At 41.0% G+C, this 16,129-nt stretch overlaps 1 protein-coding gene across 1 annotated transcript; it reads right to left on the bottom strand.

Moving 5' to 3' along the window:
- Window positions 1-2,245: 2,245 nt before the first annotated feature.
- LOC122725346 (C-C motif chemokine 5-like) lies at window positions 2,246-7,617 on the bottom strand. The gene is made up of 3 exons (XM_043962416.1): window positions 7,479-7,617; window positions 5,787-5,898; window positions 2,246-2,967 (listed from the first exon to the last, which is right to left on the bottom strand). The coding sequence occupies exons 1-3, from the start codon at window positions 7,552-7,554 to the stop codon at window positions 2,880-2,882; spliced, it is 276 nt and encodes a 91-aa protein (XP_043818351.1). The 5' UTR covers window positions 7,555-7,617; the 3' UTR covers window positions 2,246-2,879.
- Window positions 7,618-16,129: the final 8,512 nt, after the last annotated feature.

Here is a 16,129-nt window from a genome sequence, read left to right as displayed (position 1 = left end):
ACATTTTCAGTTTCTGCAACAACTTTATCATGTCTACATAATGTCTCAGTGCAGACTCTTTGAAACAATTTTTAAGTTGATATGCCTATATTTAGAAAGGGGGGATAGTAGCTTCCCATTATTGCCTCTCTCTAGAAAAAAAAATAGAGGGAGAGAAATAGGGGGCTGTAAAGGACTTTAAGACTTTGAGATCAGATCACTAGGCCGAAGGGGGGGGGCACTTTCCATCTCAGTGGAGGGTCATATCCATATGTCCCTCTCAATAGCATATCTTTAGCACATTATGATTTTCCTTCTGGCTGCTGTTTTTCCAGTATTTCCCCCATCCCATTAACGTATTTGTTCTTGGATCTCTTGCATGAAAGAATCTCTTAATAGGGTTTACTCCTTGGAGGTAGATATTCCCAGGACTGACTCCCTGGCTTTCTCGGTAGCTTTTTGGAAGTTGTTCTGTTAAGGCTGAGCCCTGTGTTCTGTTCCTCTCTCAGAGATTTGCCTTCGGAAGCCTATCTTCTCTTTCCTCCCCCGCAGATTGTTAATGAGTTTGGGAAGCTGCCTTCTCAAATGTTGCAATCTCTGTTTCAGAGACAAACTTAACATTCCCTTAGTTAGGCTCAATGTTGCCACCTGTGATTACTTTGGTCTCTTTTCTGCTTTTATTTGCAAGAACTCGTTTTATGCACAAGGTATGTTTTTTTTCTTTTAGTCCTAGTTTCCTTCATCTAACATATATAGGGGCAGGATAAGCTATGTGTGTCCCTAAGGTCACCCGCTGGACTCCAATGACTGGAGGAGCGATGACTTTGTGTAGCTCTGCCTCATTGAAAATCCAGATCGTGTCCAAGTGAAAACATTAGAGGTGAAGTTATTATTGGCCCTCTTCCAGAACAAAAGGATGAAGGACAAGAAGAGGCAGGTTTGTGGGTGGCCTCGGTAAAGTTTCAAGGTGAAGAAAAAAAGGGGAGGGGGCTTAACTTTTTCCTAACTCACAAAAAGAAAAAAAAAAGGTTTGTGTGAACCAGAAATAACCAAAAGGTAATTACATTTGATTGGAACATTTAGAAACTTGGGGAATCTTATAAGCTAAAGTTAAGTACCGATCAATTTAAAAATGACTTTTAAAATTGGTGTCTATGTTGAAATTGGAAATTTTGCTGTTAATTATGAGACTCCTACCCATTTTTGTAATGGATTATATTCACTCTGAATTTTAAGAAGTCTTGTTTCCTCCCTACAAAAGAGAAACTTATTTAAGGGAACAGGAAGAGCATGGGATGAGAGTGCTTTGAAAACTGTAAATTACTCTAGAAATGTGGGCTGAACATCCCTACTCCAATTCTTGTGAGCTTCAGTTTCTTCATCTGTAAAATGGACGCAGTTGTGTTTATTCTGCCTTCTTCTGCACAGGGTCTTGTGAGGGTCAAATGAGATTTAGGATGTAATGTCTCCATTGTAAATTGTAAAGAGCAGGACAAATGTGAGAAGCTACTATTGCTCCTTAGCCTCACCAGTACCCAGGCTAGCCAAAGGGGTGGGGTCCACCAAAAAAAGGGAGATCAAAAGCAAAGTCAGTATTTCAATGGGGGTGGGTCAGCATTTTAATACAAAAGCTAGCCCCTCAAATATCTCAGTCACTTAGACCCCTCAGGGTCAGACTTTGCACTGCCAAGAGCTGCCCTAAGCTGTTCTGTAGAAAGCATTTTGCAAATTGTAAAGTGCCACAGGAAAGTGAAGACTCCCTGTCAGTGGGTCAAGGTGGGAAGGCATGGTTACAAGGGTTTGGGCTGGGTTGCCAATCACTCCTCACCTGCCTCATCCTATTTAGTAGAGTCTGAAAAATGCATTTTCAACATTTGGAGTTTCCAGGAATCGGGTGATAGTCAAGTGCAGAATTTCTCTGCCTTTCTTGGACATGAAGTTTCAGAAAGTCACTAAATCAAAAGAAAGTATAGAACAGTCCTGTCGGTACTCCTTCCCTCCTCTAACTTTAAATGGGACTCATTTTGCCATGGGCTACCCTGTTTTCATTGCCTTCTGGGAAAGTGTTTAGAGGTGTAGGGGAGGAATGTATGGTATGTTTATGCATGTCTCTCTGTGTGAATGTGTGTATACACGTGTATATGTGTGTGCATATGTATGCATGTGTGTATATTTGTGTACGTGTGTGAAGTGGGTCAGAGGTGAGGTTAAGAAGGATAAAGACTGGAAGAAACAAGAGTCTCTCCTCAATTCATTAATCAGCAGGTATTTATTAAGCAACTACTACATACCAGACATTGCTCTACACACTGGAGATTCAAATACAAAAACAGTCTCTGTCCATCAAGGAGTTTCTACAGGACCTGGGGGAGGGAGACTATAGATTCACACATAAGTAAATACAGGACAGATACAAAACAATTTTACAAACTAGGTTAGAAGGTAGGAGAAAGCACTAATGTAGGTGGGGAGGAATCAGAGAAGGTTTCTTGTAGTAGGTAGCACTCGAGAGGGGCCTTGAAGGAAGCTTGGATCTAGGAGTGAGCATGGAGAGCCTTCTAGGAGCCCCTGACAACCTGTGAAAAGGTAACCAGGTGAGAGATGGCTTGCTGTATACAGGGAACAGTAGGCCAGCATGGCTCAAGTATAGAGTACATGAGAGGGAGTGAGATGTGTAATGGTCTTAGAGGAATAGGCTGGTGCCAGGTATGGAAGGGCTTTAAATACTCAAAAGGAAGTTGTATTTTGATGTGAGAGACAATAGGGAGCCATTGAAAGTTGTTTTAGCTGGTCTGTGACATGGCCAGGCCTGGGCTTTGGGAATATCCATTTGGAAGCTGTGTGGATGATTTGTTGAAGAGGGAGGAGGCTGGATGTCCACACCAAGGGGGCTCTCCTCTCTAGCTCATCTCCAAGGAGTTGATGTAATTGCGTACCCATTTCTTCTCAGGGTTGGCACAGAGCTGCTGTTTTTTTCGGGTGATGAAGCTATTGGAAGTAAGAGGGAGAAAATGAAATTTGGCTGGGTCACTGCACTACCACTGGTTGGGAAACCAGGACCTTGCCTCCTCTTTCTTAGTTCTTTCTATGCCATCCCCCATTTTGGGAGCCCAGTTCAGTTTTGTCCTACTCTTTGTGACCCTATACCGGGGTTTTCTAGGCAAAGATACTCTAATGGGTTGCTATTTTTTACTCCAGTTCAGTTGACAGATGAGGAAACTGAGGCAAACAGGATTAAGTGACTTGCACAGGGTCACACAGCTAGTAAGTGTCTGAGGCCAGATTTGAACTCAGGAAGATGAGTTTTCCTGACTCCATGTCTGGTTCTTTTTTTTTTTTTTTTGCCTTTTTACATATATTATTCCAAAATGGTAGATATTTCCATCAAACTTTTCCTGCAAGTTTTGTTCTAGGACCAAGCCAAGAACATATGACATCAGAATGGCATGTCTTTGGAATGTCCTGAAGAAATTAATCTAAAGATAATAATGAACTATGTAGTCAAAGATACATTTTCATGATATACAAAAATATGATTTTTGTAATATATTGCTTTACATTATATTGTTACAAAGAAATAGGAGAAGAGAATAGGGACACCATATTTTATGTTATACTAATTTGAATACAATCTTTATGATTATAAGACCAAACTTCTTTACTTCCAATAATTGAAAAGGACATGGGTAAAAATAAGAGGCAGGAGCAGAATCTCTTATACTTTAGCTGAGGAAAAAAACAAACACATACATACACAAAGGGGATTACTCATGATTTCAGACAATGAAAAGGAAAAATAAACCTAATTAAGAGAAGTAACAAGGAAATCTACATATTGCTAAAAACATAGCATAGACAATTAAGTAATATCAATACAAAACATATACAACAAATGGCACAGCCTCCAAATCCCTAAATGAAAAGTTAAATAAGCCACAGGAGGAAATAGACAGCAAAACTATTAGCGGGCAACCACAACTTTTCTCTCTTAGAACCAGATAAATCTAAATATAACAAAAGTAAAAAAGAAGTTTAGGAGATGAATACAATTCTAGAAAAGCCAAACATGACAGAACTCTGGAGACAAAAAGAATGGGAATAGAAAGGATCACACACTTCTGTTTTTTTTTTTAACTGCACCACCTTGCTGCCACGCCTTTTTGAGGCCCACTTTTATGCAAACCAAAAAGAGGCTTAGGATCCCTGGTCTGGGAGTAAGGGCTCTTGGGTTCTCTTCTCTATTCTATCACAAATTTATTAAATGATTTCGGGAAAGCTGCTTCTGCCCTCTGGACCTCATTAACACCATTTAAAAATTGAGAATCTACTAACCTAGCTGGGCCTCAGTTTCTTCTTTTGTAAAAGGGGAGATTGATAAATGATGCATACCCTTTGATTCACCGAAACCACCACTCAGTCCATACCCCAGAGGGATCAAAGAAAGAGGAAAGGGACCCATATATGCAAACATATTTATAACGTCTCTTTTTGTAGTAGCTCCAAACAGGGAAATTATAAAGGGATGCCCAACCAACTGGGGAACTGCCAACCAAAATGTGGATATATAGATTTGTGAATATAATGGAATATTATTGTGCCCTGAGAAATGACTAAATGGATGGTTTCAGAGAAACATGAGAAGGCCTCTCTGTACTGATGCAGAGGGAAGTGAGTAGAACTAAGGGAACAATTTATACTGACATAATAGAGAAAAACAACCTTAAAGGATTTTAGAACTCTGAACAATGCAATGAGAAGTGAGTCCAGTAGACTTAAGATGAAACGTGTCACTCATCTCCTGCCAGAGAGGTGATGAGCTACAAATATGTCTAGAATCATACATTTTCAGGCATGGTTAATGTGGGAATTTGTTTTGTAAGACTATGTAAGCTTATGATAAAGGTTTAAAAAATAATTTTTTGTTCTTGTTGCAGGGGCAGTGGGAGGGACATATTTTAAATGCATGTAAAAAAAAGGCAGCTAGGGGGTACAGTGGATAGAGCTCTGGGGTTGGAAGACCTGAGGTCAAATCTGGCCTCATATAATTACTAGCTGTATGACACTTCACCCCATTTACCTCAATTTCCTCATCTGTCAAATGAGCTGGAGAAGGAATTGGCAAACCACTCCAGTATCTTTGCCAAGAAAACCCCAAATGGGGTCGAGAAGAGTTGGACAGGACTGAAGTGATTGAACAACATATTTATTTATTTATTTATTGGTTTTTTTGTTTTTTGTTTTTTTTTTTTGGCAGGGCAATGAGGGTTAAGTGACTTGCCCAGGGTCACACAGCTAGTAAGTGTCAAGTGTCTGAGGCTGGATTTGAACTCAGGTCCTCCTAAATCCAGGACAGGTGCTTTATCTACTGCGCCATCCAGCTGCCCCTAACATATTTATTTTTAAAAGATAAAATGCTATAGGGGTAAAAAAAAAAGGATGGAGTTGGTTTAGCTGACCCCCAAAGTCCCTTTCATGTAATCCTATGACCTGGGTTCTAGTCCCAACCCTACAACTAGCTGGGTGACCTTGGATGAATCACTACACATCTTTGGGCCTCAAATTCCTGATGTGTAGAAGGATGGATTTAGACAAGTCAATTTTTAAATGTGTCTTTGAGCTCAGGAATTCTATGCTTTTTAAGAGGGGGAGCAATTACCATCTACCTGAAGATTATGGGCCTGGGGCATTAAATGACTGAGCTCCTTTGAGGTAGAATGTGGTTTCTGGAAAAGTCAGTTTAGGAGGTAAAATTCCTTCCACTTCTCTTCCCTTCCCCAACCCCACATTATAGAGGGCCCAAGACTTACACTACACCCTGATTGCCACATCTGCTGCTGGTGTAGAAGTATTCTCTGATATGGACCAGGGGAGGTGGTAGAGAGGTGAAGGAGAAACAGCAAGGTGTGGTGTCCGAGGCATCTGGAAGAATGGAGAAGTTACTGATAAAGAGGACCAGGGTAGGAATTCTCTTTCCCTCCCTCCCTCCCCTCTCAAAACAAAACCAAAACCAAATAAAAACAACAGACAGTTCACCCTTACCCCAGACTCAGTTGTGGGAAAGACCTCCCTGCTTAGAGTTTGAAGAAATCTTAGAGATTATCTATCTGGGATCCTTGCCAGTCTGATGAAGACTGTGGATGCCTTCTCAGAATAATGGATGTAAATACATGAAATAAAATTCATAGGATTACAGAGGAAACCAGTTCTATGGAAATGCAATTGTCAAAATATTTGAAAACCAACCAAGTTGACAGATCGCAGTTGAAGAACCCTTGATGACTTTTATAGGATCATTGGGTCATGAATTTAGAACTGGAGGGACCTCAGAGGCCATCTAGTCTGACCACATCTTTTTACAGATGAGGGAATTGAGTCCCAGGGAAGTTAAGTTACTTGCCAGTGTCACATAGCTAACAAGTGAAAGAGAGAGGATTTGAACCCAGTCTTCTGACTTTCAGTCACTTAATCACCATGGGCCTTAGTTTACTCATCTGTAAAATGAAAGAACTCTGAGATCTCTCCAGACTCTAGATCCTATTTTCCTGTCAGTCCTTCTGGAGTGGGTAGAATGGATAGCATTCCCCCCCATTCTCGCCATTGACACAGGTCATGAATCCTTTATAATGGTCTTTGAGGATTTCTGGGGCTCAATATATTCATCTTTCTGCAAATGAACTATTTTGTATTTGTCTTTTTACTGGCTTCAAAACCAGGAAGAGCTGAATTTAAGCCCTACCTCGGACCCATATTGACTGTGTGACCTTGCGTAAGTTACTAAACCTCTTAGCATCCCAGACAGCTCTCTCAGACTGTTTCAGAGAAGGTGATGAGCTGGAAAAAATTGAGGATTGTGGGACAAATCTACTGACGTAAGGAAACATGCTGTATTCACTGTTGCACTAAAGAAAAGATCCTATGCCTCCTTCCTTCCAATTCAAAGATTTGTCCCCAGCTTTTTTTTTTTTTTTAGTGAGGCAATTGGGGTTAAGTGACTTGCCCAGGGTCACACAGCTAGTAAGTATTAAGTGTCTGAGGCTGGATTTGAACTCAGGTACTCCTGACTCCAGGGCTGGTGCTCTATCCACTGCGCCACCTAGCTGCCCCCGTCCCCAGCTTTTTAAAAATTAAAAAAAAAAAAAAATCAGATGTGATTTCTTCCTTGTAAGAAGCTCCTTGTTGATGAACTCCCTTTACCTCATCTTCTCTGTCTGGGACACTGAGAGGTTAAGACTCACTGAATCAGAGGATCATAAGGTTTAGGGCTGGAAGGGACCAAAGGATGTGACCCCCTCACTTTCCAGATGAGGAAACCAAGGGTCCCACAGGCACTAAGGAGCAGAGTAAGATTCGAAACTGAGGCATCTGATTCTAAATTCAGGCTTTCCATAAGTTGTCAAAAAACAAATTTTGATTAGACACATGCAAGACACCTGTGTGAGGCACTGGAGATACAAGACAAAACCAAGATAGCAGGGAGAGCAGAGAGGATGAAAACTTACATGGGGAGGGGGATGCTGGAGTGCAGAGGATGGCAGTGACAAGGAGGATGGAGAAGACCACAGCAAAGCCTTTCATGATGCTAGTCTCAAGTCCGTGCAGAAGAAGAAATCAAACTGAGATGTCCTGCCTTGTTTTCTGGGGCTCATCCACTCATTTATAAGGTTTTATTTGGGAGGGAGGCAGGAAACAGTAAGGGTCTTAAAGGAGGAGCTTCCAAGGTCTTCAGCGATTGGTTAAAGTCATGAAGTAACCAACAGAAAACAAACAGAAAAAGAAAACCGAAATGGCCACAAGACATGTAGTCAGAGAAAGAGCTGAAAGGAAGCTTATAGCTTCCTTTTATTCTCCCAGTCTGAATGAGTCATCTCAGAACATCATTTCCAAACCAAATAGAAAAAGAAAACTTAATTAACATGAGAAATGGTAGTAGAGCAGGCTGATAGAAACCAAAAAGTTTTATTGCCATTTGGCTCGTGTGGTTATTTGTTTACTGTGAATTGCCACATTTGCTTCCAGATTTTTAGCATCCTTTATCTGGAAAGACTGATATAAATATGATTGAAAACTCATTAGAAATATAAAAGATGATGGTTTTCTGTGGAGTTGGCATAACAAAGACCCCTTAAAATGTCCTCGTCTGTGAAAGGCAGAGTCTTGAAACCTTACTAGCCCCACTAACAGTTTAAAGTAATGCTGAGTGCCAGCTTTTTGTGCCAGATTGACAATCAAGCAGGGCGTCAATATCTTTTTTTTTTTTTTTTTAGTGAGGCAATTGGGGTTAGGTGACTTGTCCAGGGTCACACAGCTAGTAAGTGTATGTTAAGTGTCTGAGGCCAGATTTGAACTCAGGTACTCCTGATTCCAGGGCTGGTGCTCTATCCACTGCACCACCTAGCTGCCCCCGACAGGCGTCAATATTTTAAGACTTTAAGATCTAGCCCCATGCTCAGGTTAAAGTACAGTGATTTGCTTTTAGCTGAGAACTAGAAATTGCACCATTCTGCCTTAAGCATTTCTGCAGCTTGGACTTTCTGGTCTGCTACAAGGAAGGTTAGTTAAGCATCTGGTTGTTGTGCCCACCCACATCTCAGAATGGTTTGTAGGAAGCACTTGTTCATAGGATGCTTAGCCCCAGGCCTTGCCCATCTTATATATCTAACACTATAAAAATATTGGTTATTATGATCTGTGACAATTATATAAGACCTTAAATGTTTACTTGTATCCTTCAAATTGAGAATTAATTGTTGTTTGTCCTTTGTTCTCTAAGGGGACCATGACGTTGAGAGGTGATGTCATGACTTGCAGTGAATTGGATTTAACTGAGGAAGGGCTGTGCAAAGTCACCAGCCTCACTCTTTCTTTCCAGAGTCATCTGGGTCCAGTGGCAAGATATATATCAGGATAACTGGAGATGGTCCCAATGTTTGAAGCAATTGGAGTTAACTGACTTGCCCAGTGTCACACAGCTAGTAAGTGTCAAGTGTTTGAGGTCAGATTTGAGCTCAGGTCCTCCTGACTCCAGGGCCAGTGCTCTATCCACTGTGCCACCTAGTTGCCCCAAATTATTAATATTATGAGGCACCTAGGTGGCAGAGTAGATAGAGCACTGGCCGTGAAGTTGGAAAGACCTGAGTTCAAATATCACCTCAGACACTAGCTGTTTGACCCCGGGCAAGTGAGTTAACTCCAGTTGCCTTAAACATCTGGGGCCATCTCCAGTTGTCCTGACTTATATCTTGCCACTGGACCCAGATGGCTCTGGAGGACAGAGTTAGGATGGTGATTTTGCACAGCCCTCTCTTCCTTAAATACAATTCAGTGCAAGTCATGACATCACCCACTGTCATGGTCCTCTTCTAGGATGAAGGACAAACAACAACAAACAGTCACCAGGAAGCTAGAACTATTTAATTAACTCTTGTGACAACTCTCAAAGGTTTCTGCGTGGGGAAATTGTACCACACCCTGCCAGTTACCAGCTCAAACTCTGAAGGGCTTTTTTGCCTGGGCCAAAACAACAATTCTTTACCTAGAATCTTAAAATGAGAAATTTTAACCTCAGTGACTTATAACACATAAGCACACTTTAAGTAACAAAATAATAACAGGTGTGAATTCAAACTGGCAAAGCTATGTATGTGTTTCCTAGTATTGTTAATGTAAAATTGAATACATGTCTATATTGTGAAACTTGGTAACACCAATGTCATTGGAAAATAAATTCTCTTTTAATTTAGATACTGTTAGATTATAAATATTCAATTGTTATAGAGTTATCTAAAGACTACTATCTTTGTTAGATCAGTTTCTCATTGGTTCGGAATGATTTTGTGTGTAGAGTTATTTAGAAATACATTCAATTTCGATTGAATTGGGCTTTGTTTTATGTTTCAAATCCATAGCATTGTTTATGATATTGTTAGGCATGTAGCTTCTCTTCTAATTTGGAGGTTGTTAGATTATAGATGTACTGTTTGTTTTTTGGTTTTTTTGGGGGTTTTTTTGGCGGGGCAATGGGGGTTAATTGACTTGCCCAGGGTCATACAGCTAGTGTCAAGTGTCTGAGGCTGGATTTGAACTCAGGTACTCCTGAATCCAGGGCCAGCGCTTTAACCACTGTGCCATCTAGCTGCCCCATAGCTGTACTGTTAAAGAAAAAGAAAATGTTTGAAAACTGCTAATATTCTGAAGACTTGCCTATAGTAAAGAGGGTTTCATTTAAAATTATTTGTCTATCACTCATGGCGATTATAAGATTATTGGTTAAGTTACTAGTGGTTATTATGATAAGGTTAAAAGCTATGAAGCATTTAACCAGGTATATTTTAAAAAGGGAAGATTAATACTTGCTTACTTGAGGGAGAAAAAGAACTTGTATAAATGTATTTGCAAACCTGCCAGGTCTCTTGAAACAATCTACCTGAGCAGGATGGGGTCCGTGAAATAATTTGGGCATTATTCACTTAACCCCAATTGCCTCACTAAAAAAAAAAAGAAAGAAAGAAAGAAAAAAGAAAACAATCCCTTCCCCTACTGTAAAGACTTTTTTGAGGAGAGTAGGGATGGTAATCAGGAATTTGTTTATAGTATATAACTCTCCCCATACTAAATTTGGCCCTTACATAGCTAATATAAATTATGAAGTTATATCTGAAGGGGTCTATACTGAAATCACATTTTAACCAGCTTCTTCCCCCCCAACCCCCAGGGCAATGAGGGTTAAATGACTTGCTCAGGGTCATACAGCTAGCAAGTATCAAGTATCTGAGGCTGGATTTGAACTCAGGTTCTCCTGAATCCAGGGATGGTGCTTTGTCCATTGCACCACCTAGCTGCCCCCTAACCAACTTACTCTTAACAAACTCCAATCTTAAAGATTTATTTTTTGCTTTAAAGGTTGAATAAGAGAGAATCTTTCGGTCTGAAGGTTTACAGCTATCATATATTATTTCATTAGATCATAATGACTGCCTTTTTGCATCAGGATGAATTTTAAGGTTTTGGTTTTTTTGCTGGGCAATGAGGGTTAAGTGACTTGCTCAGGGTCACACAGCTAGTAAGTGTCAAGTGTCTGAGGCTAGATTTGAACTCAGGTCCTCCTGAATCCAGGGCTGGTGCTTTATCCACTGTGCCACCTAGCTGCACCCATAAGCTATTTTTGAGAAATAGAAATACTATGTTAAGTAAAAATCTTTTATGTGTGTGGTTTTTTTTAGAAGACCTGATAAATTTTTATTTGCTAGGTAATTTATTGCAACAACTTGAGAGTACTGACAATTTAGCTAATTAACCCACTTAAAGTTAATTCAATTAAAGCCACACCTGACTGACTCTCAAGAGAGAGTGTTCTCAGAGGCTGTAGACTATGACATCAACATGAGACCACTCTCAAGTCCAGTGAACCAATGGATTTGGGTAATGCTAACCAATCAGCTTAAAGCAGTGTGTAAGGACTGCCTCTTCCAGAGGACAGAGGAAGTGCTGCTTCCTCTCTCTCAGTTCATTGCTGGGACAACTTCGTGGTGGAGGAACACTTGGGAGAAGAAGGAGGCCAGGCTGAACTCTTTTAGGGTAGATAGGCTTCCCCATCTTTCTTTTCTTTTCTTTTTTTTTGGTGAGGCAATTGGGGTTAAGTGATTTGCTCAGGGTCACACAGCTAGTAAGTGTTAAGTGTCTGAGGCCAGATTTGAACTCAGGTCCTCCTGAATCCAGGGCCAGTGCTTTATCCACTGCGCCACCTAGCTGCCCCAAAGGATGGGCTTTTTGATAGGCATAAAGGAAGATGAAGGGAATTCCAGACCTCATAAGAATAAGCAACATAGGAAGATTAGGCAATGTGGGCAGATAGAGGGAAAGTGTAGGGAGAAGAAAGGGCTTCTCCTACCTAGCACCCTTCAAATTGTCTTGTTTGAGTGGCCACCCACCTTGGTTTATGCTTAAACCAGTTGGGACAGTTCAGGTACATCCATAACAGATGGGAAGGAATTTCAATTGTTAAGGGTTAAAATTCTAGCTAGTCTGTCTAAAATATCTAATGAGTGGTCGCCAATAAATTATAAGCTTTAGCAAGAGTTAGACTTTTAAGCATTTATTAAGGAGAATAAGAATTTGGTAAAGAGAGAGAAAGGCCTAGATTCCTATCTATTAAAGGGAGAGCACATTTCTAGCTCCGCTCTCCACCAGAGTCCTCAGGAAAGAGCCCCAGACCGAGTGCCAGTCTCTTCCTTCCTCCTCCCACTCGTCCGCGTCACTTCCTGATGCCTGGTCTTGCCCTCAAAGACCTTCGCTTCATGGGCAGAACTCTTCTACAGTAAGTATCCAGCAGGTGGCGTTATTCCAATCGTTACACAATGATGGCTCGTGATATGATAGAAAAATTAGAAATCAGAAGAGATCACCATCTTACCAGTCCTTATCTCCTCCATCCTTAAGTCAAGAAATCCCATCTTCTCTAACTCTTATCCCCTCTAATTCCCCTCTCACCAGGCCCTGTCTTCTTCTTCTTTTTTTTTTTTTTTTTTTTTTTGCGGGGCTATGGGGCTTAAGTGACTTGCCCACAGTCACACAGCTAGTGAGTGTCAAGTGTCTGAGGCCGGATTTGAACTCAGGTCCTCCTGAATCCTGGGCTGGTGTTTATCCACTGCGCCACCTAGCTGCCCCCAGGCCCTGTCTTCTACAACCCTTATCTCACCAATTCTCATCTCATCCTCTGACTGCTATCTCCTTCAATCCCCATCTCATCAGTCCCCATTCCTTAGCCCCATTTCCATCTCCAGTTTGTTAATCACCATTTTTTTTTTTTGTGAGGTAATTGGGGTTAAGTGACTTGCCCAGGGTCACACAGCTAATAAGTGTTAAGTGTCTGAGGCCGGATTCAAACTCAGGTCCTCTTGATTCCAGGGCCTGTGCTCTATCCACTGTGCCACCTAGCTGCCCCATTAATCACCATTTTAATAGTTTCCACCTCAGCAACTCCTTTTTCACTGATCTCACTACTTATTCAACTCTGCTATGTCCACCCCTCACCACACAATCTCTTTTCCCAAACCACGAGCCAACTAAAGTGATATTACGAAACCAAACTCACATCCAGAGAGAGTGAAACTAAATTCTATCCAAGTCTCCTAGATTGGGATAAGAGTGGGGGATTTCCCTAATAATCATGTGGAAGAATCTCTTGGAAAGTCCCCCAGGGTTCAAGACCTGTGTTTCTCATTTATACAAAGAGATTAGCACCCCTGACCTATATTTCCTTTTAGCTAATACCTACTATTTCTCAAATGCCCAAATCAGAGGAAATTTCCCCACTTTCTCCCTGCAGCCAAATCTGGGTCTGTGCTCAGTTTCTGACCCCCTACTAGATTCCCTGAAGGTTATTGGATAAAGCTGCTTCTCATTTATTCTCACTCTCCCAACCTGTGAAATGGGAAAGTGATTCCTGGCTTCTCATTCACTCTAGATTTTTACATACTGGTGAAGGGAGTGTAGTTGTATGGTGTTTTCTTGGCAAAGATACTGGAGTGGTTTGCCATTTCCTTCTCCAGTGCATTAAGGCAAAGAAGGTTAAGTGACTTAATCACAGGAATTGATTGGGATCCCTCATACTGCAGTGTCAGGTGATTGATATGCAAAATATCCCACTCTTTCCATAAGACTCTTCAGGTCTTCCTGATTCCAGGCCCAGTGCTCTATCCACTATACTGTCTAGCTGCTGTGAAGGTAGAGGGTCTCACAATTAAACTCTTCCTCTCCCTGCCATTCCTTTCTGTTTCTACTCATTAGCATCATCACCACAGAGAATATAGTGAAGGGACAGAGGTTTAAGAGACTTGTCAAGTGGCACAGCTAGTTAGATATCAGGTCTCTTGGTTCTTAGTTCAATCCTTTTTTTTGTAAAGGACATCATGCTTCTACCTTTTTGATCTGACTGTGTTCTAATCTGAAACATTCATGTTGTATTTCTCTGTTATTAAACATTCAATGTACATTTCTCTGTTATTAATTTTGGTGGTAATGATAATTTGTTCCACCCTACATCTGAGTATGGAGGGGGCCAAACACCCTGCCCTTCTCCTCCCCCTCTCTGGCTTCTCACCTTCACCACGCGATGTAGATCTTTGCTATCTGCAGTCAGAGAGACCATAGATTGCGTGTTTGGTGACCAGATATGTTTGTGAAACTTGACCTAAGTTCCTGACATGGTCCACCACAAGGGGCCTCAGGGGAGAGAGGAGGGTGTGGGGTGATGCATTGTGTGAGCCCAGATGGTTTGGTTACAGACTTCTTATAGAAAACTTGACTCTTATGTTTTATGTTGTTTCCAAGTATAGCCTAGCAACAAAATTTTGAAGTTCGATTTTGGTACCTTCCTACCTTCCTTTTTGCATCCCCTTTCAGCTTCCTGATGTTTCTCAGCTCCCATTAGAAAGATTCTAGTACTGTCTGATGGCCTTTATAATGCCTTCTAGCTTTCTAAGCCATCATTCTAGAGTTCTCTCTTCCACCCCCATCGGGTCTTTCTTTCCCTCAAGTGTCCCTGCCTCCAAAATGATCTTTTCTTTGAATAACTTGTGTCTGTTCCATGACCTCTTTTTAATTTGAATTTACCTCTGGGCCTGAGGTGATAATGATGCAAGGTGAAAGCGAGTCTGGGAATTCTGTACTATGTCCCTTTACTGACACATTCAGAGAGTACACAGTTGGCAAGAAGCATCATGAGACATGGAAACAAGAGACAAAATCTAAATGTGGTACACAGAATGCTCTGTTTTCTTCCAGTGTCCCAGAGATATGAACCTCCTGGTAGCCATGGGCACACAGGTGCTGTTGTGACCAGACTGACTTTGGGATTGAGACTGTGAAGTTGGTATACACCCATGAGTGTGGGAGGAGATTTTGGGAGATGGTCGGAGGTAGATGCTGGTTACATGTAGAAGCACTTATCTTTTTCCTTTCATTTTCTATATGTTCAACAAATAATATATGGCTACACTAAGTTGATGGACCTGTATTCTGTGAATGTCCCAGAGTTTAGCATGGTTCCTGGCACATAGTACTGTAACGATTGGAATGACGCCACCTGCTGGATACTTACTGTAGAAGAGTTCTGCCCATGAAGTGAAGGTCTTTGAGGGCAAGACCACGAGTCTTTTCTTTGGCGGGAGGAAGTGATGCGGACTAGTGGGAGGAGGAAGGAAGAGACTGGCGCTGACTCTGGGGCTCTTTCCTGAGGATGCTGGCAGAGAAGGGAGCTAGAAATGTGCTCTCCCTTTAATAGATAGGAATCTAGGCCTTTCTCTCTCTCTTTACCAAATTCTTATTCTCCTTAATAAATGCTTAAAAGTCTAACTCTTGCTAAAGCTTGTAATTGATTGGCGACCACTCATTAGATATTTTAGACAGTTTAGCTAGAATTTTAACCCTTAACAGTAGGCACTCAATAAGTGTGAGTTGACTGATTCAGGAGGATTTTTCTTGAGAGAGGAGACATCAGATGTGGGAAGAGGCTCTAAAATGATAGATATTATTATTATTATTGTTGTTGTTCTTTTTAAAAATCAGTGATCATCCCATAGCTAAATTTCAAACTTGGATAACATGGGTTTTTTCTTCTTCTGGTTTTTCTTTTCTTTTCTTTTCTTTTTTGATAACATGGGTTTTAAACTGCTTATCATTTATTAATAATCATTGGTTAATTATTAGAGTGACATACTGATTCTCTGTACACTTAAGGGAGGCTGCACAGGAATTGATTGGGATGTCTCATACTGCAGTGTCAGGTGATAGATATGCAAAACATCCCACTCTTTTCATATGACTCTTCCCTATCCATTCTATGTTCTATTCAAACTAGCCTCCTAGCTGTTCTTATACACGGTATTCCATCTCCTACCTCCATGCCTTTGTCCAAGCTGTTCTCCTTATGCCCGAAATGTTTTTCTTCTTCATCTTTACCTTTTAGAATGCCTAACTTCCTTGAAAGAACAGCTTGGGTACCATCTCATTCCTCAGACCTCTCCCAATCCCTCTCTTCCCCAACTGTTAGCACTCTCAGCCCTTTGAATTGCTTTGTATAACACGGTATATATTTGTATTTATTAGTCTGTGTACTTGTTTTTATCCCTTTAGTAGATCTTTAGCTTCTTAA

This window comes from Dromiciops gliroides, chromosome 4, assembly GCF_019393635.1.
Source record: "Dromiciops gliroides isolate mDroGli1 chromosome 4, mDroGli1.pri, whole genome shotgun sequence".
Classification (NCBI taxonomy): Eukaryota; Metazoa; Chordata; class Mammalia; order Microbiotheria; family Microbiotheriidae; genus Dromiciops; species Dromiciops gliroides.
Note: the sequence above shows the minus strand (reverse complement) of the source record. Positions and strands in the feature narration are given on the sequence as shown.